Here is a 26,883-nt window from a genome sequence, read left to right as displayed (position 1 = left end):
GAATGTCATTCACCACGTCTTAACCACTGAAATTAAAGTCTACTTCTCACAATTGCTCAAGTCACAAAACAATAACACCATCCATCATATCAAACCTTTCATTAAAAGCCTATACAACTCGAGATGAAAGGGTGCACTAGCAAATACTTATTCACCGTAAAGAATTTCCAGGTCAATAATAGTCACTCCAACACAATTTCCATAACTAACCAAATTATAAAGGCACTTTGTACCATTTTATTTCCTGACAAGGAGTCCACTAAATAATTTCTTATAAGATGATACCTTTACAAACGTCATGGAATAAAGTTGAAATAAGGGATCACCCTCTAGTAGGCATAACTATATATCTTCTAATTAAGAAAACCACTTACCACTAAAGGTCAAATACACCCAAAGTAAACCCAATAATCGTATTCGATCAACCTACCAACAACACAATTTCTTACCACTCTTATCGCAAAATAAAGGATCAATATAAGGATTTCACAGCTCTTACTCCAAGGATACGAAACAAGTTTTTTTATTTATTTATTTTTAAACTAAAGGGCAAGGGCTACAAAATAACTCCAATTTCAGTTGCATGAAAACACCGTCGTCACACACACCAAACTTAACCCAAAATACTCACGTACACTTCTCATATTCACAATTTCTATCCTTTAGGTAAGAGTGATTCTAAGAATTAACACCAATCACTAGCAGTGGACCAAACACAAGCAATGGACTAAACACAAATTCCCATGAAAAATACTCACCCACCAACTCTTTTACACACGATAGTTAATAAACTTACCACCAATAACTACCAACAACCTCCACAACCTATCAACATCAAGTCAACTAGTTTTACTCCTATGTGGTGTTCACCAAAAACTTCCAATAATATGTTCTAAGTTCATTCTGGACTCTTTCACAACTAGGTATACAACTAAACCATATTTCAGCACCCCAAGTTGACAAGCTAACTCACATCAACACCTATTCCTTAAATCCAACACACCATGGAACCTATCCCAAAACTAGCACACAACACTACACTAGTACTACGGTGATTCACAATACCCAACCTATACTTAGCAGTAACCCACTAACACCATCCACATAGTACTAAGCAAAAATACAATCCCTTAGGCCAATTAACAGTTCCTATCTCCTACCAAGTAGGCACTTCACAAATTTATTTTATTATTATTATTCTATTTATTTATTTATTTTATTTTTTTCCAGTGAAACAACCACAAGGCTAGCATGATTCATGTCAAGGTTACATCAACGAACAATCACACTGTCATAGTCAACCTCGCAAGTCCGCCTAAAACCAATAGTCAAACCATTCCTATATAAGATTTCCAAAAGTAATGATCACGTGGCATATTCCAACCATTCATTCTGAAGACACCGCTAACATTCCTGCAAGACTAAGGTACATCCAAGTCACCCAAGAATAACTTTCAAGACTAAAAACAACAACAATCCACACTAGCTCCTTCCTCCAAGGAAATAGTCTAACCAAGAGAGATACAAAATATCATCACCAACAAATGCTCTCAATTAAAACCAAAGGTAAGGAATCATCCTCGTTTACCAAGGGAAACCAAGTACCCTTGAATCTGAGCCAACTCCAAACATTCAAGATATGACAAACATAAAACCAAGAGCAATGCTAATGCTACACCAACCCACTAGCAACCTGAAATCTCCTCCATGCCCACAGTATAATGGAAAACTAAGTCAAAAGCTTAAGCTTCCAAAACAAAAATTAAGATAACTCTTACTCGAGGAAATCTCCATACTTGCATCCCAACTAGTGACTGGCTTAACATAACTCAACCTCATAGAAGAGATATAGGCGCCAAAGTTTATCTTTACCTCAATATTAGAAGCTATGCAGGGCCGACCCTAGGGCATAGGCCACAAGGCCATGGCCTAGGGCCCCTCAAAATAGACTCAAAAAAAAAAGGCCCCCTCCTATTATAATTTAGTGTAATATATTAGGTATGTTTTAAGTCTAAAAAAATTTAAAAAGTCCCAAATTAACTTAAAATAAATTGACCTATTAAAAAATTGAAAGGCCATTCAAAAATATTAGCATTGTTATCCATTGGAAAATAGGCCCAAAAAGGGATCTCTCTTATTATAGTTTAGTCTAATATATTAAGTGTATTTTAAGTCCAAAAAAAATTAAGGAAGGCCCAAATTAACTTAAAATAAATTAATCCATTAAAAAATTGAAAAGTCCATTTAAAATAATTAGCATTGTTATTCATTGAAAATGATTTTGTAAAAAAATTAGATTACGCAAGTATGATTGATTTATTTGCTTCTAAAAATACAAGAAGAGTGAGTATCAAGCGATACTTATTAGTTATTGTAATGTAATGCTAAGTATTTTTTGTGATTTTAACACAAATCTTTTGTCCTTTACTTTCAAATTTTTTTTTTTTCATTCAATGAAAAAAAAATGTGAAGGGCCCCAAAAATTTATTAGTTAATTATCGGCTTTGGGCCCCGGAAATCTCAAGGCCGGGCCTAAAGCTATATCATCACAAACACTTCTAAACCTAATTGAAATACTTACGTACACCTTTAGCCATTACAAAACTTTTATCTCATGGTCAAAGCAGCCACAGAAGAATTAACATCAATGATTCTCGAACAATTAGGCACAGATTTTCATAAGGACACCGATCCGACTTTACCAATCAATCCAACACACTTTAGTCACACACTCCATTAAACCATAATAGACTCCCAAGTTAACTCCAAGAGCTTTTTCTAAGAACATTTATTATGCCATCACGACCTCCGATAGAATAACTACACCACTCAATTGACAATACTCTTTTCTAGTCAAACACTCCATTAATCAAGCATCAAGACCAATTACTTATGCACTACGCCATAATTTCTAAAGAGCAACCAATTCTAGCGCTCAATATCTCAATCGTTAATAACAAATTACCAACCCTCAAGTCACCACCTCCGCTACTAGAGATTCAACACCATTATTACAACCTCTTTCACTTATTTTACACAGTCTAATTTACCTGAAAACTCTACATTTAACTCACTTTCTAAAAAAATTCTCTTCCGGATTCCAAATTAGCCAAATTCTCAATCAATCAATCTATGTTCACCCATCATAATCTTTACCGTGCCATAACTACTCACATTGCCACAAAGGATTCAAAAGTATTACTGCCTCTCAAGACATGCCAACCACCACCAGGGCAAACTTATGCCAACTCACAACCAATGCTAACACCTAACCCATGTGACACACACCAAGGTGCCCCTCTCAAGATTTTCATGCTCTACACACCATCCAAACAAGCATTTACATAAATATCTACTTTTACATAAGACCATCCACATTATCATGCAATTACATAAGGCACATACAAGTTACCCTCCTAAGATACTAGCTAGTCCCATGGCAATCAAGGACCTCCAAGTGGAAAAAAGTATTGATTAGATGCCTTTCCAAAAGGATCTCAATGAGTGCAACAAATAGAAGCTATATCTCAAAAGTTAACCCCATACACATATAATCACACATATATACACAAGGCACACAAGGCATGTAAACATCCCATCCTAGCCTAGGAATCCCATTATAACAAACGTCACTTCCCATGAGCCTTAGGTATTCGAACCTAATGCTCTGATACCAATCTGTAACGCCTTACTATTTCATACATGAATCCATCACAACCAATGTAATCCTGTTCACTGAACTAAGATTTAAATTTACAATCTACATGTTTACATGTCCACGAAACCTTGTACCCAACTCAAAGTTCAACAAACAAAATGACAATTACAAAAGAAGAACCCTTTGGGTATACAAGACAACAACAAAATAGATCTAACAGTCCTAGTACAAAACTATAAGCAAAATATTCTCAACTGTCAATCCCAACACAACTTACTTCAAGTCGCCACTGTAGTTGTACAACATTATTTCCTTAAAAATAAAATAGGGGTGAGCAACTTGTCCAGTAAGAATACATTCAACCAAATATTTAATTATTTGAGCAAGCTTATGGCATCTTCGAGACAAAATAATCTAAGGAGTTTAGGTATACTCGTAATCTTCATCAATTATGTAAATAACATGTCAATTGCACAATATCAATCACCTTTCACTTCCTTACAAGAAAACAATTAAACAATCACATCAATAGAAAACAGACCATGAGCCCCCTGTAAGAGTCCAAAACCAATTGCTTTTGTTTTTAAAACCATCTCCACATTTGCCGACTATTATATGACAGGAAGTGGGCACCCAAGAAAACTATCCATTTTTCCACTTTCGCTAACTACAATACGGCAAGACTATGTGGACACCCAAAAATATTTTTCCCACATTCATCCAGCGATAAGCCTAGACAAGGCATTTGGGCACCTTTTAAACTCTCCATGCGGGTACCAACACAACACCACATTTCCAAAATAGACTCTTACTCGGACTCATGCACAATTAACAATTCAATCACATTTTATTTCATCAACAAGCATCCAACTTTACAAAAGAATGGAATACAACACAACATTCAAAGTAAAATAACATCCAAGCCACAATTCCTTTACCATATCAACATCCACATCTTTCATCTTTTTATTATTCACAATATTCCATGAATCAAAGGAAATTCCATTCAATTTAGTGTTTTCTACTCAAATTGAAAATTTAGGGTTCTACCAAATTTGCGGGTTTTTCTTCTTCATCATAGATATAGGTTTTAACAACACACACACACACACACACACACACACACACACACACACACACACACACACATATATATATATATATATATATGTTTTGAAAAAAAAAAGTTAAGAAATTTCAAGCAAAAGTCAAGGAAAATGGTTTATTTATGTAAAACATGGGTTTAATCCAACAAGATTCTCAAATTAGCTCATAAGTCACAACAATGCCATGAAATCTCTTCAAAATAAAGAAATACTAGGGTAAAAGTATCCCCACCTCAAAGAAGTGAAAAGAAAACTCTGAGACGCCCAAAGTTGATGAAACCTCAAAGCTCTTGGACCAAAAGAAAGCCCTTGACATGATCTACAACCTTTCTCAAAGGACCCAGCTGAGAAGATACTTTTAGGTGAGTAGATTTAAAGATCAAAGTGGGAAAATGTTGAGTTTAAAGAGAAAGAAGAGGGACTCATGGTTTGAGAGGAGAAAAGGAGAAGAAAATAATGAGAGAGAAGTGTTTTGGGTCTATTTATAATAGTAGAAAAGTAGCCCTAAGGTCATTGAAAAGAATAATTCCAAAACCCCCCAAAAGTAGGGCCCAGTCAAACCCAAAATTCTAAAAATAAACACGCAGGGATCGACCCTTAAGAAGAAAAGCTAAGACACTAATGTTTGCTGCAGACACGGGTCGACCCTTGGAACCCCTGGTGTCGACCCTAAATTTCAGTAGCAAATTCCAAATGCAGCAGCACACAAGGGTCAACCCTTGGAACCAGTGGTGTCGACCCTAAAAACTAGTAAAGACACGAAGAATAGGGCAACAAGGTGGTGTCGACCCCAGGAACCCACGGTGTCGACACCAAAACAGAATTTCTAAATCCCCAACAAGTCTAAATCAAATTGTACTCCTCCAAAAATCAAGATACAACAACTCCAAAGACTCACAAAAGAAAATAAAGGAATTAAATACACCCTCCAATAGATTAAAGCACACAAGTGTTACACTATCAATGCCAAGAGTCCGACAAGCATACAAGTTTTAAGGTGATAGGCACCAATTTACACCAATCCGATACGAATTAGAATCCCAATCATTACACGATCCCCGTACATAGTTAGCAAAGTGGAAAATACGAAAGCCGCGAGCTCACAAACTCCTTTGCACATGCACAATTTGGATTGGATTCGCATCTAAACACTCACATCCTCACTGAAACATAAGAGCGAATAAAATTTCAACTGAAACGAGTTTTGTCAAACTGGATTGTCAATTACAAAAACCTAACATATTATATAATCTTGTTCTCCATAATAGATTCATATAAAATTGGTGTAATTGAGTTTTGGAGAGGCTCTGTGTACAATAAATTCAATACCTTAATTAAAAATTACATCAAATAAATAAATAGTAGAATACATAATCTTGGAGAATGCCAATGGCAAGAACATAATGAATTGAGTTTATTAAATATGCTGTTTGTTTAGCGTAAATCTCACCCTTATAAAACCAAAAACAAGAAAATATATAATGTGACATATTTTTGGGACCAATTCCTGCGCATGACATGACTTCTATTTGCAAGTTGCATCGAATTGTTGAAGTTTCCTTCCACAGAATATTGCAAGTGATGTTGATCAATTTGCTTATTATAAATTCATGGTTGTTGGTAGATCATGTGCATCCTGATTTGTCTCTTTCACACATTATTTTAAATGTGAAGATTAATACATATTTGCACTTGCCACTAATGTTTAACGTTTTCTTTTGCTGAATGTTGCAAGTAATGTTCAATTCTCTTATTATAAATTCATGGCTAGTTCACACATGGAGATAATTTTCAAGGCAACAGGTTGATCTAATACTTCATCTAGTATTAATATACAATGCACTAAAGATGACATTTATGGAGGCATGTCCACTGGCTTGCAGCTAATGGTTTTCAAAGTTTATTGCAAGCTAGTAATGTTGATTTTTTTTTTTTTTCGTGTTTGTGCGCAGAAGATAACGATTAGTATGTTAGTCATTAGATTATAATACATGCCAACATCTCCCTATAGATTTGAACCTGAAATCTCACGATTAATCCATATTTGCACTCAGCCAATGTTTAACGTTTGCTTTTGTTGAATGTTGCAAGTAATGTTCAATTCTCTTATTATAAATTCATGCCTAGTTCACACATGGAGATAAATTTCAAGGCAACAGGATGATATAATACTTCATCTAGTATTAATATATAATGCACTGAAGAGGACATTTATAGGGACATGTCCACTTGCTTGTAGCTAGTGGTTTACGAAGTTTATTGCAAGCTAGTAATGTTTAATTTTTCTTTTTATTTATTTATTTGAGTGGTGATTCATCCCACTAATTTTTGGACCACTAATAGCTCTAATGAGCTTAAAAAAAAAAAAAAAACAAACTCAAGCCAAAACGTCACATCACTTTGGTGGGGGCCACTGTGCCATATCATTAGTGATGCTCTAGAGCTCCCAATTTAGTGTTCTAAAACATTATTCTATTTATTTTTGTGTATGTGCGTAGAAGATAACGGCTAGTATATTAGTCATTAGATTATAATACATGCCAATATCTCTCCATAGATTCGAATATGAAATCTAACTCACCTATATTAACACAAATTCTTTGTTAATACATATATGGATGGTAGCTTTTTCTTTACAAAAATAAATAAAAAATTATTTATTGAAAAATACTATTCTTATATAAATTTTTATAAAGAATTTTTTATTAGAATGATGTTGTTGTATTATTTCTGTAATCTATCTATATATATAAGGAAAATGGTCTTTTTAAGAATAATGATTGTGGAAGTTCCAAACTCCCAAACTAATTTTGTTAATTTGTTAATTTTTAAAGAAATAAAAAAAAAAATCTATTGGTTAGTTCCTTAAGTCAAAAATCCAAAAACAAAAAAAAAGCTCTAATTATCTACAATTTTGAATTTTAAAATTCAAAATAATATGATAAGTCACCCTCACTCTTTCCAAAAATAACGTTGATCAAAACAATTCAAATAACAAAAAAAAAAAGACACTAATTATCAATGATTTTGATTTCAAAATTCAAAATAATATGGTACGCCACCTTCATCCCACTCTCACCTTTTTCGAAAATAATATAAATCTAAAATTTTAAAAACCCAATCAAATTAAAATTTAATACAATTCTCCCTTTAAAATATTCAATATTTGATCTTTTTTCCAACCCGGCCAACTCCTCCGCAAATGTAATGATGCAATGGTTTTTCTCTCTTTTTGCCAATAGTCCAAAATTATTTCAAGTTTGTTTGTTTGTTTGTGATTTTTTTTTTCTTTTTATGTAAATATATATTTTTGTGTGAGTATTTTTTTTTTCTTCTCTATATGGATTTTTTTTTCAATGTATTTTTTTTCCAACTAAATTGATAATAAATATATATATATGTTAACTGTCTTTGTTTTGGGAGTTGATTTGAAGTTTTTTATTTTTTTTTTGTGGATGTCTGTGTATTTTTTATATTGTTGTTATTATTTCTTTTGATATATGTGAATTGATAACATAGTTATGAGTTTTTATTTTTTATTTTTTATTTTTTATAGAATAAGGCGTCATATATTGTTCTTTATGATTTGACCATTTTTTAAATTTCTTAGACAAAATTTTCAAATTTTTTATTTGTAAAAAATTAAAAACATTTAATTGACTTGCCCATCAATAAATAAAAATTTAAATAATGAACACTATTCCATAATTATGAATTTAAAAAAAAATTAACACCCATATATGGAATAAGAAAATCTAAAATCACACATTTTTTTTTATTTTTCATTTTTAACTCTTAAAAACTCTAGCAATACCTTTTTTATTTCCACAACAATGTTTTTTTATATTTACAATGATAAAAAAAACTAGACCGGAGTTGCATAATAGTTAGTGGAGGTGGTGAGCATGGCAACAATAAGGGTGATGATGTGCTCAGCCAGAGCATTGTTTGGGTAGATTTTGAAAAGGTGAATAATAAAAAATAGTAGATAGTTTGGGTGATGAATTGATTTAGAAAATTAATATGTGGTTAAGATTAAGTGTGAATTTTATCATATAAAAATTGAATATGGATCATATATTGTTTTTTATATATAACTTTTAGTACTTTTGTATAACTATAAAAAATTATTGTAATCACATGTTACTTATCATCTGATATATTATTGTTGTATTATCGCAATGAATTTTATAATTAATGTCTATTGTTAATGCAGAGGTAAGACGTCACATAATAAATAAAAATATGTTTTGTTATTATCAGTATTGATAATATATTTCTTTATTTACCTTTTTACCACGTTCAAAAAATTAATTTATGTTTATTATTAGTTTTTGTAGATGAGAAGTCAAAAATAAATTTTAACCAAATTCAAGTTATAACTAATTTGAGATTGAAAATGAAATTTCAAAAGAAATTATAAATATATATAATTTTAACATATTTTTAAAAAATACAAGGAAAAATTAGAACTATAAATTAAAATTATTAAACAACCTAATTCTATGAAAATATTTAAATGAAAAATTGATCAAATTTGAATTTATAATTATTAAATATTTTTAATAAGCCATTAATTTTTTATTCAGGTTCTACCCTGATCTGGTCTTAAATAGCTTTTCAGATATAAATATATCTTAATATTGATACAATCAATGTTAGACATATTTTAAGGAAGGGTAAATTATATCGATAGTCCCCGCATTTTGTCACTTGTGTCAATTTAGTCTCTGTAATTTCAATTAGTTTGATTTTTACCCCTAATTTTAGATTTTGTATTAATTTGGTCTAATTGATAATGCCGGTTAAGATTTTTGAAAGAAAATAGTTATTGAGTTGGTTGAGATTAACTTATTGAGTTGAACAAATTTATAATTTTATCTATAAAAGTATAACAGATGTTACTCATGTGTGTATTTTCAATAAATAATATATATAAAAAAAAACTAGCAATTATAACAATTAGACCAAATTGAGACAAAATTATAAATTTAGGGTCAAAATTGTTAAAATTGCAAGGACAAAAATAACACAAGAGTTAAAATATAGGGATTACCAATGTAATTTATCCTTTTAAGAATAAGTACATAATTTCTTAATTAATTTTGAAATTGTTAATAAATATACCAAACAAATATGTATATATTTCTTATTTTTGTCATAAATTTTTAAAAATATATATCTTTACTAATTAAAAATTAAATAAATAGGTAGGTCTACTAACTCATGGATTGGACATGAACTAGACGATTCTCTAAAGACTAGGCTTAAATCAAGAATTATTGGCAAAAAAATTGACTTTAACTAAATTTTCTTGACTACTTTTTAATGTTTAATCCAATATTAGAACCCCCAAATTAGCTCATATCAGTCACAAACTGATAAACTATGATATAATTTAAATATAAAATTTAAAAATATTAGGATTAAATATGACCTACAATTTAGGGTGGCTTTATATTAAATAATTTTTTATACATAAATATATATAACTATTCATTTAATTGTTTTAAACCTAAATATATAGTTTTTTATTTTAATTTTAAAACTATAATTCAAACTTTTTAATAAGTATGCATAAAATAAGTCCATATTTCTTATTTTTATTATAAAAAATTATTTACAAATATTTATTTACTAATTTAATAAATATATATAACTATTCATTTAATTGTTTTAAACATAAATATATAGTTTTTTTTAAAAAAAAAAAAAACTATAGTTCAAACTTTTTAATAAGTATGCATAAAATAAGTCCATATTTCTTATTTTTATTATAAAAAAATATTTACAAATATTTATTTACTAATTTCATAAATAGATAGGTCAAATTATTCATATAAGTTAGGAACAAAACAATTTTTAATGATTAGGTGAAGGACAAGTCAACATAAATCTAATGTTAAGCCCAAATTTAATATCACAAGTGAATCCTAATTTGTTTTTACGTAAATCTTATAACATAAGACAAATTATAATTTTTAGACTTCACAAAATATGAAAAAATTACTATAGTAACAAATGTAATTTACCACTATCATATGATAAATTAAATTTATGAAACTCAAAAGACGAAATGTATTTATATTTTATCATAAATATAATTTTTGTGATTTATTTTTTAATTTTTACCACTTGAATTATGACATATATTTGTTATTAAAAACTTAGAGCACAAAATTAATGACATAAGAATAAAACAAAATTCTCTTATATGTAATTGTGATAAAAAGGAATAAAATTTAATTGATTTAAAATCATTTTTGCTAAATATTATAGATAATTTTTTTAGATTATTATTTAATTTTAAGAATTAACTTTTGATTATTTATTTATACCCGTGCATAACACGGGTAATTATGCTAGTTATATGTTATTTTAATGGATACTTTATTTAAAAATGACAAGTCTTAATGCAATCACATTATTTTGTTTATAAATTTTGTATATATGTTTTCTGTTTATATGTATATTCTTCTTCTTCTTCTTCTTCTTTATTTTTTGCCAATAAAGAGGGAATGTTTTGCAAATATTATAAGCTCAACACAAGCAAGTTTGGGTATGTTTTGTGTATGTTTTAGAGGACCACTGCTGCACCATCGAGTCAGCAATTGCCTGGGTGTGTGTTTGATGGCCCCCCTCCAGATGTGCATGGTTTGGTCACATAAAAAAAAAAGAAGAAGCAAGTTCATCGTATTGATTAGTGATGGAGTTCCTTTTGAGGTTGTGATGACAGGAGTTGATTTAACTATTATGATTTAGGAAAAATAATCAATGAGTCATATTTTACTCTTAAAATTACTAATGAGTCTTATCAAGTTTTAATATGAACAACCAAGTTCATAAAAAGTTTCCAAAAGATTCATTGCTCCATAATAGTGTGCTTATTCTAATTTTACCCTTCCTATGTGTGGAGATGTATTTTCTGAATACCAACACGTGGCAAGGTGACGCCGACGTGTCAGCCGAAGTGCCACGTGTCCTGGTTGAGACGCCGAGGTCATCTCGGCGAGCCCGAGGTTATCTCCGAAGATATCGGAATCCGAGATAAGCGAATAATGGACAAGGGGCAAGAGTCCTAGAGTAAAGAGAAGACTTTGCTAAGATAAGGATAAAACTCTTAGGGAGTTTATCTTTATCTCTTGAGGAATCCAAAGTAAGCACTGAATTGGAGTCCATAGAAGTCACGCTTCTAGTGGGACTTGGATTGAGTAAACTATAAAAGAGAGGCACCCCCATGGGTCTAAGGTACGCAGTTTTATACTTTGAGTAGTGAGTTTAGCACTTGATTATCTTTGAGAGATATACTGACTTGATCGTCGGAGTGCCCCGGGGTGGAAGAGCCACCGCCGGAGCCTTTTCTTTTTGTTACAGGTTTGCTGAAGCCATCTATTCTGCCAGTGTTCTCCAACTGATTACTAGGCGGGCAGTGTGGTCAGAAAATTACCCACACAATTTGGCGCCGTCTGTGGGAACCTAAAAGAATAGATGGCCAGTAACGGACAGAGGGAAAACATTGGGGGCGACACTCCTACTAGGAGTGGCAGACCAATTGACCTTGACGTTGAAGGAGACAACCACAATACAGAAACTCATGGCCAGGGCCACGGAGAGAAAAACGTCGGCCAGGAGGGCAACGCTTCTAAGAGGACAGACCAAAGCAAGTATTATAACGAAGATAACCTTCAGGTATGGAGGGATAGGTGCCTACGGAGGGATGAGGAAGTAAAAGACTTGGCAAACAAGTTGGCAGACCTACAGTCAGTGGTCAACTTCATGATGCAAAACAATGTCATGCAGCCACCATACCCGCTGCAGGATACGTCGATGCCAGCAACTAACACCTAGAAGGGAGGAAGAAGAACAATCCCCGAAGTCCCTCAGCACACCAGGAGTGGAAAGCACTCTCACCGACCTTCCAGGGAAGGCGGACGAGAGGAGCCGAGACGAGAGGAGTCCCGAAGAACGTATCACACGAAGGACCCAGAACCCAAAGAACATCGACATGTTCAAGGGCAGGCGCTTTACTTTGACACAACACATGGAGAGAGATCAAAACGAGCCCACCACGAGGCCGAAAGTAGTGTGTCGAAGAGATTGAAATCCAGAGATAGCCGAGCTCCAGGAAGGAGTAAAGAAGACTTGAGAGATTACCTCAAGAGGGGGCAACAGAATGCTGAAGCCGAGGTAACTTCCCCAGTTAAGCCGAGGACACCATTCTCGGTGGAACTGGACAAATTTCAAGCACCAAAGCGATTCAGTATGCCGAGGTTCCAAATATATGATGGTAAGACAGATCCTAACTTCCACGTCGGGCTATATCTGAATTCGATGGCATTATATACTAGGAACGAGCCGTTGCTCTGCAAAGTGTTCCCCTCGTCCTTTGGGGAAATTGCATCAGATTGGTTCCATAAACTACCGAAGGGAAGTGTAAAGACTTGGGAAGGCCTGGCCGAGATGTTTGTGGCCAGGTTTGTAACAAATAAACTACAACCCTTGAGGGTCGACGCACTGATGGCTTTAAAGATCGCCAAGGACGAAGGCCTTAGGGCCTATGCAAAAAGGTACTACGAGGTGTTTAATCGAATACCTGATTGCAACCAAGAGGTGGCAGTCGTATCCTTCAAGAACGGCCTGAAAGATAACTGCCCACTACAGAAATCTTTAGCAAAAACATTGCCAAAAAGCATAGAAGAACTCATGGCGAGAATAGAGAAGTACGCCAGAGCCAAGGCGGATACGTCGGGAAATAAAGAAACAAAGCAAGAGAAAGGAAACGGCTCGCCGAAGCGAAGCCGAGGCAACAATGGACCAACCAAACAAGAAACGAAATTGAGGGGTAAACAGGCAGTAACAACTATATTCCGAGTCCCGATCCACAAAGTCTTGGATCAAATACGAAACCAACCCTATTTCAGAGCTCCAGCAAGAGCACCAGGGGAATTCATGGGAAGAAACGTTGGTAGGCGTTGTGCTTACCATAATGAAGAAGGGCACCCAACTCAGGGTTGCAGAGCCCTAAAAGCACACTTAGAAGACTTGGTAAGGCAAGGCCATCTGAGGGACCTTGTTGATGAGGCCAGGATAAGAGAAGAACAGGCAAGATTGCCTCAAGCACCAGCAGCTCCGCCTCCCCCACCACAACAACCACCCGCAGGAGGACCATGGGTGGTTAACGTAATTCACTCAAAGGTGAACGAAAACGGCATACGAGGAGAAACCCAGAAGGTAAAACACCTGCAGCACGTGAACCAGGTCGGACATAAAAGACCTCGGCCTGAAGAGTGCCGAGAACCGATGATAGCCTTCACTGAAGCTGACCTAGAGATGGTCCAGCATCCGCATAATAATGCCTTGGTAGTATCCCTCCAGGTTGGGGAGTACCAAGTGAGACGCATCCTAATAGATCAAGGCAGCTCTTGTGACATCATGTACGTTAGATGTTACAAGGAGCTAGGCCTTCACCCAGACGACATGGGGCAATCGAATGGCCCGATGGTCGGCTTCAATGGAACGCCGACGTGGCCACTGGGCGCAACAAGCTTGGAGGTACAAGCCGGCACTAAGAAAATTAGAACAGAATTCGTCGTGATTGACACGCCTTCACCCTACAACATCATCTTGGAAAGGCCATGGTTGCATGCAATGGGGGCAGTTCCCTCAACATTGCATCAACTATTGCGGTTCCCCACAAAACATGGGATTGAAGAAGTCAGAGGAGACCAACTGCAGGCAAAGAATTGCTCCATGGCAGCAGTGAAAACTACCTGTAGGCATGATGGAATCGTCATCCCCAGCTAGCCTAAGGTGAACATCAGCTGGAATGGAGAACTCTTCCCTAAAGTATTCGAGTTTGGTTGGGGTATTTGCCCTATGTCTCCACATACCCATGATTTCGGTGTAACGGAATTTAATTACCGAAAGAAGATGTTCTTAAAGGGTTATTGGAACCTCGACAAAAACCTAGGTAAGTATTGGTACGGCTTGTTTCAATTTTCCCAAAAAAAATTAAAGGTTCTATAGACAAATCCCAAACCTAAATCTATGAAGGCAAAGATTGAAAGCAAAAATTGAAGCCAGAGATCTGGAAAACAACACAGGAAACAAGAAACCAGAACGCAGTTTCAGAATGAAGAACAGAAGTGGGGTTCTCAAAAGCATAAAGAAAACAAGAACTACAGGGCCAAGAACAGTGGCAAAAATGCAAGAAGTAGTGAACAATAAATATGATTCATGGAATTAACAGTTTAAACAGAACAGTAATGGCAGCAAGAAGATAGAAGAACATCAGTGAACTGAATACATAAAGAATAGTGGCTTACCAGAGAAATTGAAGTCGGAATAAGGTTCGCCGAAGACAGACGACGGTTACAGAAGTGACAGAGTAGCGAGAGCCTCACCAGAGAGACAAATGAAGATGCAGAGCTTGGAGCTTGAACAATGGCGGACTCGAGAGACAAAGCTTAGAGAGAGAAAAAAGCAAAAGAACTTGGATGTAAAAGTGAAGAGACGAAAGAAAGGGGAAAAGATTTTGTCAAAAAATGAAAACGGCGGCAAAAGCAATCAATGCGCCTAAAAGAACGCATACGTCAGACGACGCATGTGAAGAAGAGATGACTTCTGGGCGCGTCACAGGCACGGGCCAATAAAGATGAAACGTGTGCAGGAAACGGTTGAGAAGTGATGCATGACAGCTCATGCACGTGGGAAAGTTCATTTGAGTTCGTGTTCTTGAAAACAAGACATATCGGCTTAACATGAATGATCTCGGCCGAAGAGTTCTTACGCCGAGGTACTGGGAAGAAAATACAGATATAGGCTCCATCACCTCAGAATGCCGAGGTAATAGAACCTAGGGGGCAGTTGTGAGGATGTATTTTCTGAATACCAACACGTGGCAAGGTGACGCCGACGTGTAAGCCGAAGTGCCACGTGTCCTGGTTGAGACGCCGAGGTCATCTCAGCGAGGCCGAGGTTATCTCCGAAGATATCGGAATCCGAGATAAGCGGATAATGGATAAGGGACAAGAGTCCTAAAGTAAAGAGAAGACTTTGCTAAGATAAGGATAAAGCTCTTAGGGAGTTTATCTTTATCTCTTGAGGAATCCAAAGTAAGCACTGAATTGGAATCCATAGAAGTCAGGCTTCGAGTGGGACTTGGATTGAGTAAACTATAAAAGAGAGGCACCCCCATGGGTCTAAGGTACGCAGTTTTACACTTTGAGTAGTGAGTTTAGCACTTGATTATCTTTGAGAGATATACTAACTTGATCGTCGGAGTGCCCCTGGGTGGAAGAGCCACCGCCGGAGCCTTTTCTTTCTGTTATAGGTTTGCTGAAGCCATCTATTCTACCAGTGCTCTCCAGCTGATTACTAGGCGGGCAGTATGCTCAGAAAATTACCCACACACTATGTAATATGAACAATAATTTTATAAAATTTCTAATAAATTAAAATTATTTATGAAATTTTTGTTCATATTTTAATAAAAAAAAGATAAAATGAAAATAAAATATACTATTATGAACAATTGAATTTTTTTATAACAATTTATAAATAAAAAAATATTTATTTGTTAGTATTTAAATTTGATTTAACTCAATAATAATTTTGAAAACAAAATAAAATTTATTGATAATTTTTTCATTATGATTTGTGATTTTTTAAAAATAATATTATTTGTTTTAAAATTAAAAAAAAATATTATTTTACTTAGATAAAAAAATATTTATGAAATTATTGTTCATATTAAATGAGAGATAAAATTAAAATAACATCCACTATTATCGAGCAATGAAATTTTTTGAAATATGTTATGAAAATTAAACTTAGTTGTTCATATTAAAACTTGATGGACTTGATAATAATGTTAAGAGCAAAACAAGACTTATTGGTTATGTTTTCTATGATTTCTTCAGTAGGGTTGGAAATAAAATTAAAAAAATCACAAATTTGTTTGCTACAAGTTAACGTTAAGTTAAACAATTTCACCACTATATATATTATAGCTAGCTAATTAATACAATGGTAACAGCATTTTTTATTTTAATATCAAATATTATATTATTGTGGATATATAAATTAAATAAGAAAGACCCAAAATTAATAAAAAGAAGAAGAAAAAAATAAAAGAAAATCAACTTAATCATGAAATTTGTTCGGGAGGTTCTTTAAATATATGTCAAACATGCATATGAAACAATTTTTAACATTCAAATTAGATTATACAATGAAATTTTGCTGCATAAATATAGAAGTATTTTCTCTAACATTCGACACAATGTGGATATTATTATTACTATCACTAGGATGTAATCAGTTTGGTACAGTCGGTATTTAGGTAAAAAATTTCACCGAACCGATAATATCAGTTTTATTATTTGAACACCAATGCAGACTGTTTCTCCTATCAAACCGCACCTAACTGAACTGATTAAAATGGTTTGGTTTAGTATGGTTTAATTGGTTTAGGACTTTTCAAACTTGAGTCACTTTTAAATATAATCACTAATCTATATAAAAATATTAAATTAATTATTTGTTCACCATTTCAAACTTATCTAAGAGCATCTTCAACGGTGCATTTCTTTTTTCATCAAATCTGAGTCAAAAATGACCAATTTTACCAAATCTGATATCACTCGCTCCAACGGTGAACTTTCATCAAATTTGCGCTGGGACAACCGATTGGTCGACCGGTTAAGCGAAATTTTTTTTTTTTTTTTTTTGATTTTTTTTTTTTTTTTGAACTTTTTAAACCTTTTAGTGGTTGACCGACTGGTCAACCGGCTGGTCGACCGGTAAGGCAAAAATTAATTTTTTTTTTTTTTTACTGTTTGAACCTTTTCTTGGAACTGTTTGAACCTTTGGTGGTCGACCGGTTGGTCAACCGGCCGGGCAACCGGCTGGTTGACCGGTTGCTCTCCCTTCAACGGTCACCAACAGTGTTTTGGTGAAATCAATATTTCGTCGTCAGTTTGATGAATGTTTTGATGAAATCTCAATCTGATATTCATTTGGTGCAATCGTTGGAGCAGTGAACAGTAGCTTTTTCATCAAAATTTGAATTTGATATCAGTTTTGGTGAACCGTTGGAGATGGTCTAATCCATCCATTTAATAAATATTTTTCAATTCTTAAATTAACAAAAATAAAAACAAAAAAAATTTAAAAAATACTAAGATTTTAAGAATAATGAGTTAAACTTAAGATTATACATAATAAGAATTTACAAACTTGAAGTTACAAAGATGATAAAGTTAATTAATTAAGGTTAATAATTTATTACACTTATTAATATTATTATATTATTAGATTATGTGTATATATATATAATATAAATACAATATATGTTGAAACGGTCGGTTTCAGTTTAGTTCGGTACACAAGGTGTTTGAACCGATACCGAACCGAAAATCGAAAAAAATTAAATTTAAAAACTGAGCAGACCAATTCTTATTAAAAAAACAAAACAAATATAAATGGTTTGGTTTGGTTCAATCGGTTTGGCCAATTTTTTTAATTTTTTTTACGTCCCTAATTATCACTAACGCCTACTTTGATCACAACAGTTTCTTTCATTAAAAAAATATTTATGATTTTAAACATAAACAAAGTTCAATATTTTTTTTAAAAGAAATGATGAAATTAATTTTGGAGCTTCCATAATGTATATCGCTCTCTTTCCAAAGAGGAATGATTGATTAGCGATTCTTAGGCGATCAACCATTTTCAAAAGGAAATTTCAAAAAGGAAGTGATCAATCATTTTCAAAAGGAAATTTCATAAAAAAATTAAATCGATCTGATAATCATAACATGTTCAATTTATTATATTCGAATTATCGAAATAGAATCCATTGTGAACCCACGGATCCTGACGGCATCCTCGAATAATCCAAACCCTATATATATACACTCAAATTCTTGAGGTCAGCCATATAATGATGGGGAAATAACTTGTCAATGGGGCATGAAAAAAATTACCAAAAAGTGATAAATATTATAAATATTAATAATTAAAATTATAAAGCTTTTCATTAATGTTTAATAATTTTTGAAGATTACCAATTAATTTTTTGAAGATTACCACTGATTGGTAATTTTCCCTATAATGATCTCCCGCTAATAAGAAAGGCATAGTAATTCTACATACTTATGCTTGTTTTGGGAAATAGAAAAAAAAAAAAAAAAAAAATAGTTTATTGATTTTTTTTTTATTCTTTCTTTTTGAAAAAACATATAAGAAAGTAGATATGTGATATGATCAAAACAAGCTAATAAACTAATAAGCTAGCTTTTTTTCTCATTGCCAAAGGAAGTCTTTAAATGAGTCTTGTTAGCTATTATAGCTAACATTATCATATTTTAGTCATTTTAATGAGCTAGCTATTACCATAGTTATTTTAACAAAATTGTTTAAGGATAACTACATTTGAAAAGCCCTATGAGGCTTTTTAAATAGTTTGTATGTATAAATAGGTAAAATAAAAAATAGTGTTGGAAAATATAGATAAAAAAAGAATTAGGCAAAAAATAAAGAATTACTACTTTTTTTTATAATTTAACTAGTAAAAAATAAAAGTATAATTAGAGTTGTTTTCTTACTTTTACACATAAAAGTGATATGTGGCTCACATTCACTCTAAATGTAATTCTATAACATATCAATTTAATCCTAACCACACACTACCTTTTTTTACTAATTTTCTTAAACCCAAATTCTGAGTGATTTTTATATGTGGATAGGATATATGTCATGTGGTACCTTTTATTATTGTGATTGGCTTTGACAGTAGGATTTACTACATTTATGTTAGATGCTTAGAGAATAATAGGAAACATATATATTTATACTTAGTGGAAGGCAGTGTCACGTGATATCCTATTAGCATACAAAAATTTCTCCCAAATTCTGGTCAGTAGAGCTTTTGCTATAAAAGGTGACCACTTTCCTCCTTTTAAGCACAACTTTGAGTATAATTTCTAGTGTCTTAAAAGAATCTCCAAAAGCAAATCTTCAATTCAGTTCCCGTGTATTCGTATTAGTCACATGGGTCATGGCACAACAACAAACTCCACGAGAAAGGTTGATGGCAGCTGCCGAAGCAGGAAAAATCGATGGCTTGTACGAGTGCATAAAAGACGATCCACATATTTTGGATGGTATAGATAAGATCCCTTTTGTTGATACTCCTTTACACATAGCTGCCTCAGCTGGACATCACCAAGGATCCTCTAGAGTAAAATTTTCCTAAAGTTTCCTAGAGTGTTATATTGTGTGGTTGAGATTTACTGATAAGTCACATCAGAAAAATTAATGTGACTTGTCAGTAAATCTCAACCACACAATGTAGCACTCTAGGAAACTTTAGGGAAAAATCACTCTAGAGGTTCCTTGCTCAGCTGGACATGCCCATTTCGCTTTAGAAATGATGAGATTAATGCCATCATTCAGTAAGAAGTTGAACCCACAAGGGCTAAGCCCTTTGGATCTAGCTTTGCAGAAAAGGGAAGATCTCCGAAGAAACTTGGAAGACTTGAATTTGCCAAATAGGGAAGAGCTAAGCAAGTTGCAAAAGGAGCTCACTCAGACTATAAGACAGCTCATAAATTTTGACAAGGAGCTCATACGAGTCAAAGGAAGGGAGAGTTTCACTCCTCTGCACTACGTAGCTGAAAAAGGCGACATTGATCTTTTGGCTGAATTTCTATTGGCTTGTCCAGAATCAATAATGGACCGGACTATTCGAGATGAGACTGCCTTGCACATTGCCGTGAAAAACTCCAAGCTAGAAGCTTGTAAAGTACTGTTGGGATGGCTTCGCAGGAGCCTAAATCAAAAATTGTTGAACTCAAAAGATGATACAGGCAACACTGTGCTGCATATAGCAGTGTCCAATTCACAAACTGAGGTGTGCTTTTATCCATCTATTTATTCATTGGTTTTCATTATATGAAAATATGCTTGGCTTTCTCTCTTGTTGGTGTTTCTTCCTACTTATTTTCTATTTACAACTATAAATTTTTTTAGAAAAATTGTTATTCAAGCTCAAAAGTTATACATATTTTTTAGACCCACTAATAAGATGATTTGTTAATAATTAAATATTTTCTAATTATTAACTAATCATCTTTTTAACACATTATTATGTCTAAAAAGTAGACCAGTGTATTATTTTTTAATTTTTTATGACACCCGTTTTATGCATTATAACATTGTTACTCTATAAATATATATATATATATATATATAATAAAAGAGTTTGTGCATACGTATAAAGAGAAATTTATGTTGGGTAATTAGAACCTCCCCCAAACTCTTTTTCTATCTTTTAAAAATATATATAAATAGATTCTTGTCTCCAAGATTTTTACTTTAGGGCTCCGTTTTTAAAACAATATCAATCTTTCGGCTTGAAAAGATTTAAAAATAGAGAATCATTGACCCCAGCCGACTGAAGCATTCAGTTTGGCCCATGGACCCACTTCAATCCTCACTTCGTTAATCCATTCTATTTAATTTTTAGATTTTAATGTATAGATTCTCAATCAATAAAATCAAATCAATTCATTATTAGTATCTATAAAAGTTTTTTGTCTTTGTATTCACAAAAAAAAACAAAAAAAAAAAAAAAAAAAATTAAAAATCATACTTGCCATCATTTTTATGAAATCAAACATATAACTATGATTATCAAAATGAACTTTTTTTAATGAATAATTTATATATTAAATTTTAAAAAAATAAATAAAAGAACGGTTTGGAGGGCAATTGGGCCTATTAGGCTGATTTTGGGGTTAATCTCTATGATCCAGGATGACTCGTTAAGTAGAATAACTATACCCAAAAAAAAAAAAAAAATCAGGATGATTGGATAATAGTAATTATATGTTTCAATTATATTTGTCTTAAAATATTGAACGGCAAATATAACTTCAAAAATAATCATTCATTTTATGAAATATAAATATAATTCAAACATGTATAACTGTCGATATTTGACCGTATTAATTTTTTTCTATTAAGATATTCTATTTAACAACTTTTGAAAAGTGTATAATTCAAATTATCAAGGTCTGCCACAAAATGGATCCAAGCCCAAACTATTCTATCATATTAAATGGCCAACTTGAAAAAGTTCAAACCTAATAAGTAATGGAGAACTGAAAAATCTTATTAAGGAGATGGGTGCACCGGTAAGTCCTCTTGACTTTTTGGTGCATCAAAAAGTTTTGTTCATTTTTAATTATTACCATAAAATCATATTTTTTATTTTTCTAGCAGTGTTTTTATAAATAGTGTCCCTAATTGTCAGTTTAACAACATTTCAAAAAATTTGTTATAGACAAAAATGTTACTAATTGTCATTTTTTAGCAACAGATTTAAAAAATTATTACAGAAAAATGTCACTAATTTTCAATTTTTAACGACAGCTTCACAAAATTATCAAAAAAAAAAAAAGAAAAAGAAATTAGTCACACTTTGATAGAACCAACTTTCAACGATGAATTGATAGGACTTAATGAGAATTAAATCCAACTAATAAAATTTTTAGTGGTACTACATGCACTAATTAGTGTACACACTAATGTACCAACTAGTGTTATAATATTATTATTGACCATATTTATTATACAAGTTACAAATTTTCAAAACCATACAAATGATGTCACATAATCTGTTAGTACATTAGTGTGTACATTAATTGGCATATATAACATTATTCTAGAATTTTTGATATACAAACACGTGAGATTTAATAGTGCACATGACTTTTGAGTAATTAGGGTTTAGCATTTGGATTTAATAGGTTAATTTTGAAACCGATTTCGGTAATTTGGACCGTTCACTTTTTAAGACTCCATGAGTAGAATATAAATACAAAAAAATTAAAATGATTAGATATTAGTAGGTATATGTAATGGGATTGGCTTCCCTCAAGTCCGTGATTGAACTAGAGGGTGCTGTTGGGCCCATGGGGGCCCACCACGAGTCCCGTTTCAATAATCTAAACCGTTCAATGTGTACAACTTGTCAAGTACTATATGTTTTATAAAAAATCACATTGATCGGATATAGATAGTTATTTCTTCAGATCAGATTTATGTCAACTATTTATTTTTTCGCTGTTCATTTTGTTTTTATACAAAACTGGTTTGATCACGTATTTATCAATATTCCGTCAACGTGATTTTTTACAAGTATATAATACTCGACGAGTTATACACATTAAATGGTTCAGATTATCAAAGCGGGACTCGTGATGAGTCCCCGCGAGCCCAACAACACCCTCCAATCTGATCACGGACTGGAGGGAAGCTAGACCTTCTATATTTTTTTCACTGAGATATGTAATAACAATATTTTTTTTTCCAATAATAAAAAAATTATTGATTTATGCACGCCTGTCTTACGCAGATTGTGAAGTTATTAGCTGAAGAATCACACACCAACAAGAATGCAACGAATTTGGACGGCTTAATGGCCCTTGACATCGCTGCAAGATCTGAATCCGAAAGAGAAATTGAGGTTATTTTACGCTGTGCTGGAGCTTTGAAAAGTTCATCCTCTCCTACCCATTATAGTCATGCTGGTTTTTTGAAGTCCCCGGAGCGAATGATTGAAAAAATAATTAAAAAGATCTTTCATATGCGAGATTTTTTCTCAATGTCGATGGAGACACGGAATGTGATACTGGTTGTAGCTGTATTAGTTGCAACGGCTACCTTCCAAGCTATACTTAGCCCCCCAGGTGGATTAAGAGGACTTGGTGGGGACAACAATAATCAGCCTAATGGTACCCTTATAAATGCCACCATCATCTCTACTACCGGTCTTCCTACAAACATCAGTAATTTTAATGTCACCGTATTTACCACCCCCAGTAACACCAGCACAACCCACAATCCTGCCAACCAAGTTCTATACCATGATGCTTCTTTTAATAGTGATTTTGCATACGGATCATTCTTCTCCGTGTTTTATTTCTTCAACACACTATGCTTTTTTCTCTCAATCGCAACTATTATCTCTGTCCTCCCAATCCGATTTCATAGTATCCTGTTACACTGCTCCCTAACGTTTCTGATTTTGAGCTATGGGTACTCATTTTACGTCATATCACCATCATTTTCCGTTGCTCAGCATTTTATGAGTAGATCAAGGTTTTTTTGTTTTTTCTTCCTTTTAGTGACGTTCTTATTACCTATGAGCGTCGCGGTATTTCAGCTGTCAAGCTCACACCTCCAAAGGGAACGCGTTAAGATGCTAAGTCTTTGTTTAAAAGGTCAACCCAAAAAATCAGATTAGCCGCAGCCAAACATATAACATAAAATGCCATATATGTATATGTGTGCATATGGATGGATTCTTCAAAAAGAGACATATATCTGATCCTGAACCCTGTAATTGCCGGTTGGAATTGCCATCTGTCTTGTCAACTTGATTGGTTTATCTTTATTATTAAGCATAAAGAGCCAGATGCTATTGGTAGGTTTGGCATGTTTTTCCTTTCGAAGGCATCTCTCACCTTCATTTTTTTATGTTTTGGTTTTAATTTGAACCAACGTTTTGCAGATTTCTGTGTGGGAGGGGGTATAAGCCTCTTGTCTAGTTTAGCTCCCTCTACTCTGCTGCATTGTGTATGGCTTTGGCTTTGTCTTTGTTTCATTGATGTTTCTCTTTGCACTCTATTGTTTTACTTTAATAAACCTTTCATTTGCTTCCTCTATTTTTAGACAAATTATTAGTTCTTATATTTTTATTCTTATATCATTTTGATTTCTGTAAGCGGCATGTGTTATCTTTCAATAGATAAAGTTATAAATTTATTTAACTCAGTGAGTCAAGCTTAATCAACTCAGTAAACATTTTTTTCCTTCAAAAATCTTAATCGACATTATCAATTAGATTAAATTAGCACAAAATATAAAATAAAACGTTAAAATCGAGCTAATTGAAATTACAATGAGAAAAATAAGGGGGACTTACATATAGGTCCTACTAAGTTGACTTATTGTTTAGTAGTTCATATGATAACTAATGACATTTTTCATAATACACTATTAAAAACTGTTACTAATTGTTAATTTTCAACGACAGATTGAAAATTTTATCACACAAAATGTCACTAATTATAAATTTTAGTGTAATGACGGCGTACACTACTCTTTCTGCTTTTTCTTCATTTAGTTTTGGATTAGTCTTGTTAGGCTGTCAGGTTGGCTTGGGAAACCTTGTCAGTGGTTTGAAATTGTTGCATTCGGGAGTTTCTCACGAAACTTGTTCTTGTCCTTTCGGTGATTGATTTCCTTGGTTTCAGAGGATGCACGGCTGAGTCCGGGATGTCCGGGAACGAGTCAGGAAAATTCTGTGCAGCTGGGCCAAGGCCGCACGTGCGGAGGGTGAGGCCTCACGTGCGGGGTAGGGCGAGCTATAGAGGGTTGCACACTGCTTAAAAGGCAGGTGCGGAGTGAGGTGCGGGAGGGACCACCGCACGTGCGGGGGTGAGGGTCGCATGTGCGAGGAAGGCGCTCCGCACATGCAGGGAAAGCTGCCGCACATACGGGATTCTGGGCAGCCGAATCTCTGTTTTTTTTATGTCTTTTGGCCGAGTTTGTATCACATTTGGGGCCACTCTATCCCACTCTATACCTCATTTTTCCTCTTGCTTCTCTCTAAAAATCCTCATCTAGCACTCAAGACCTTCGATTTCTTGTGATTCTTTGAGCCTGGAATCATCATCCCTCTCTAATCTTGAAGATCAAAGCTAGGACTCCTCTTGGTGTAGTGGAAATTGAAGAATCTCCTATCTTGTCTCTAGGGTTTCCATCCCTTTCATCATCAAACATTGAGGTAAGGATTTATTGAGTTATATATACATGTTTTGCCATATTAAGATTGATATAAAAATTTTCTTGAAGTTATTGTGTTGATTTTAATTTTGATCCAAAATGTAGAGAGTTTTAAAAGTGGATCTAAAACTCAACCCTTTGTTAATCCATGAGGATTTTCTTCTTATGAAACTTAAGAAAGATGATTTTGGTAGGATTTCACCAAGGAAATGGAAAATGTTTGGTTTTTGATGAAAAACCCTAGAAATTGGGGATTTTGGAAAATATGGAGATGCCTATGGATTTCTTTCTTTTCTTGTGTGAAGAGAATGAATGAGGGTATATTTCATGATGTGTTTTGCAAAAAGGTAATCTTATTGATATATGTGAGAATGGAGAATTTGTTCTAAAAACTATTGTTGAATGCATGAACATGTATGGCTGTGAGATGGCAAATTGTTGTGTACCATGGGTTGTGAGAAATGGAAATCTTGGGAATTGATGTTTGAAAATATCACATGTAGTCTTGAAAATACTAAATTGTTAAGAATTGTACATGATGGGAAGTTGTAGTAATGTGTTGATGGCATATGGTTATTTTGCGGAATAACAAATGGGAAATGTGTTTGTTTTGATATTGTTGTCAAGATACTTGAAAATGGAGAAATGCTATGAGGCATGGATTATCATTGCATTGCATACTCATCCAATTAATTACTATGCATCGTGTATTTAGATTGGAAACTTTTTACTTCAAGAAAGGAATATCTATGGTAATTGAAAACAACGAAATTGTGTGATTTAAATATTCGCCAAGGGCTATTTTTTGTTGTGATTTAATTGCTAGCCAAGGGCTATTTTTTGTATGGGTTCGAGATGCCACTTTTATGTAACCGGGTTTAAGCCTTGGAAGTCGTAGCCCATGATGGCATTTTATTTATTTTGGAACTTGACAAGTTGTGTAACACCCTAAAAAATAAACCCATCATAGCATACATTCTCAATAAGTAAAGAGTTCTTATATTATAACCATCAGAGTATTCTTACAAAATGTATTACATGTTGACAATAAAAGTAAATGCCGTATAGGCTTACAACTTTTCAAGTCAATACTTGGTTACAAAAGGAGAGTACTAACTCTACACAAAAGAAGCCATTGGCTTGATATACATGTAATACAAAATATAATCACAAAAAATGTCCCAGCCACTAAACCTCTCAAGGTACGTCCTTGGAGGTGGCATGCTACCTGTACCTGAAAATAATGTCCCTTATAGGGTG

The 26,883-nt window shown here is 33.4% G+C and overlaps 1 protein-coding gene across 1 annotated transcript; it reads left to right on the top strand.

The window, feature by feature from the left end:
* The first annotated feature begins 20,099 nt into the window (after positions 1-20,099).
* On the top strand, positions 20,100-24,512 carry LOC145803113 (uncharacterized). Its single transcript, XM_082896470.1, has 2 exons — positions 20,100-20,680; positions 23,189-24,512. The coding sequence occupies exons 1-2, from the start codon at positions 20,198-20,200 to the stop codon at positions 24,077-24,079; spliced, it is 1,374 nt and encodes a 457-aa protein (XP_082752596.1). The 5' UTR covers positions 20,100-20,197; the 3' UTR covers positions 24,080-24,512.
* Positions 24,513-26,883: the final 2,371 nt, after the last annotated feature.

This window comes from Camellia sinensis, chromosome 11 (genome assembly GCF_055761805.1).
Source record: "Camellia sinensis isolate YWXY chromosome 11, ASM5576180v1, whole genome shotgun sequence".
Classification (NCBI taxonomy): Eukaryota; Viridiplantae; Streptophyta; class Magnoliopsida; order Ericales; family Theaceae; genus Camellia; species Camellia sinensis.
Note: the sequence above shows the minus strand (reverse complement) of the source record. Positions and strands in the feature narration are given on the sequence as shown.

Coding starts and splice junctions, on each gene's coding strand:
- LOC145803113 (XM_082896470.1), top strand. CDS start 20,198: ATGATGAGATTAATGCCATCATTCAGTAAGAAGTTGAACCCACAAGGG. Junction 20,681..23,188: donor TGTCCAATTCACAAACTGAG/GTGTGCTTTTAT, acceptor TGTCTTACGCAG/ATTGTGAAGTTATTAGCTGA.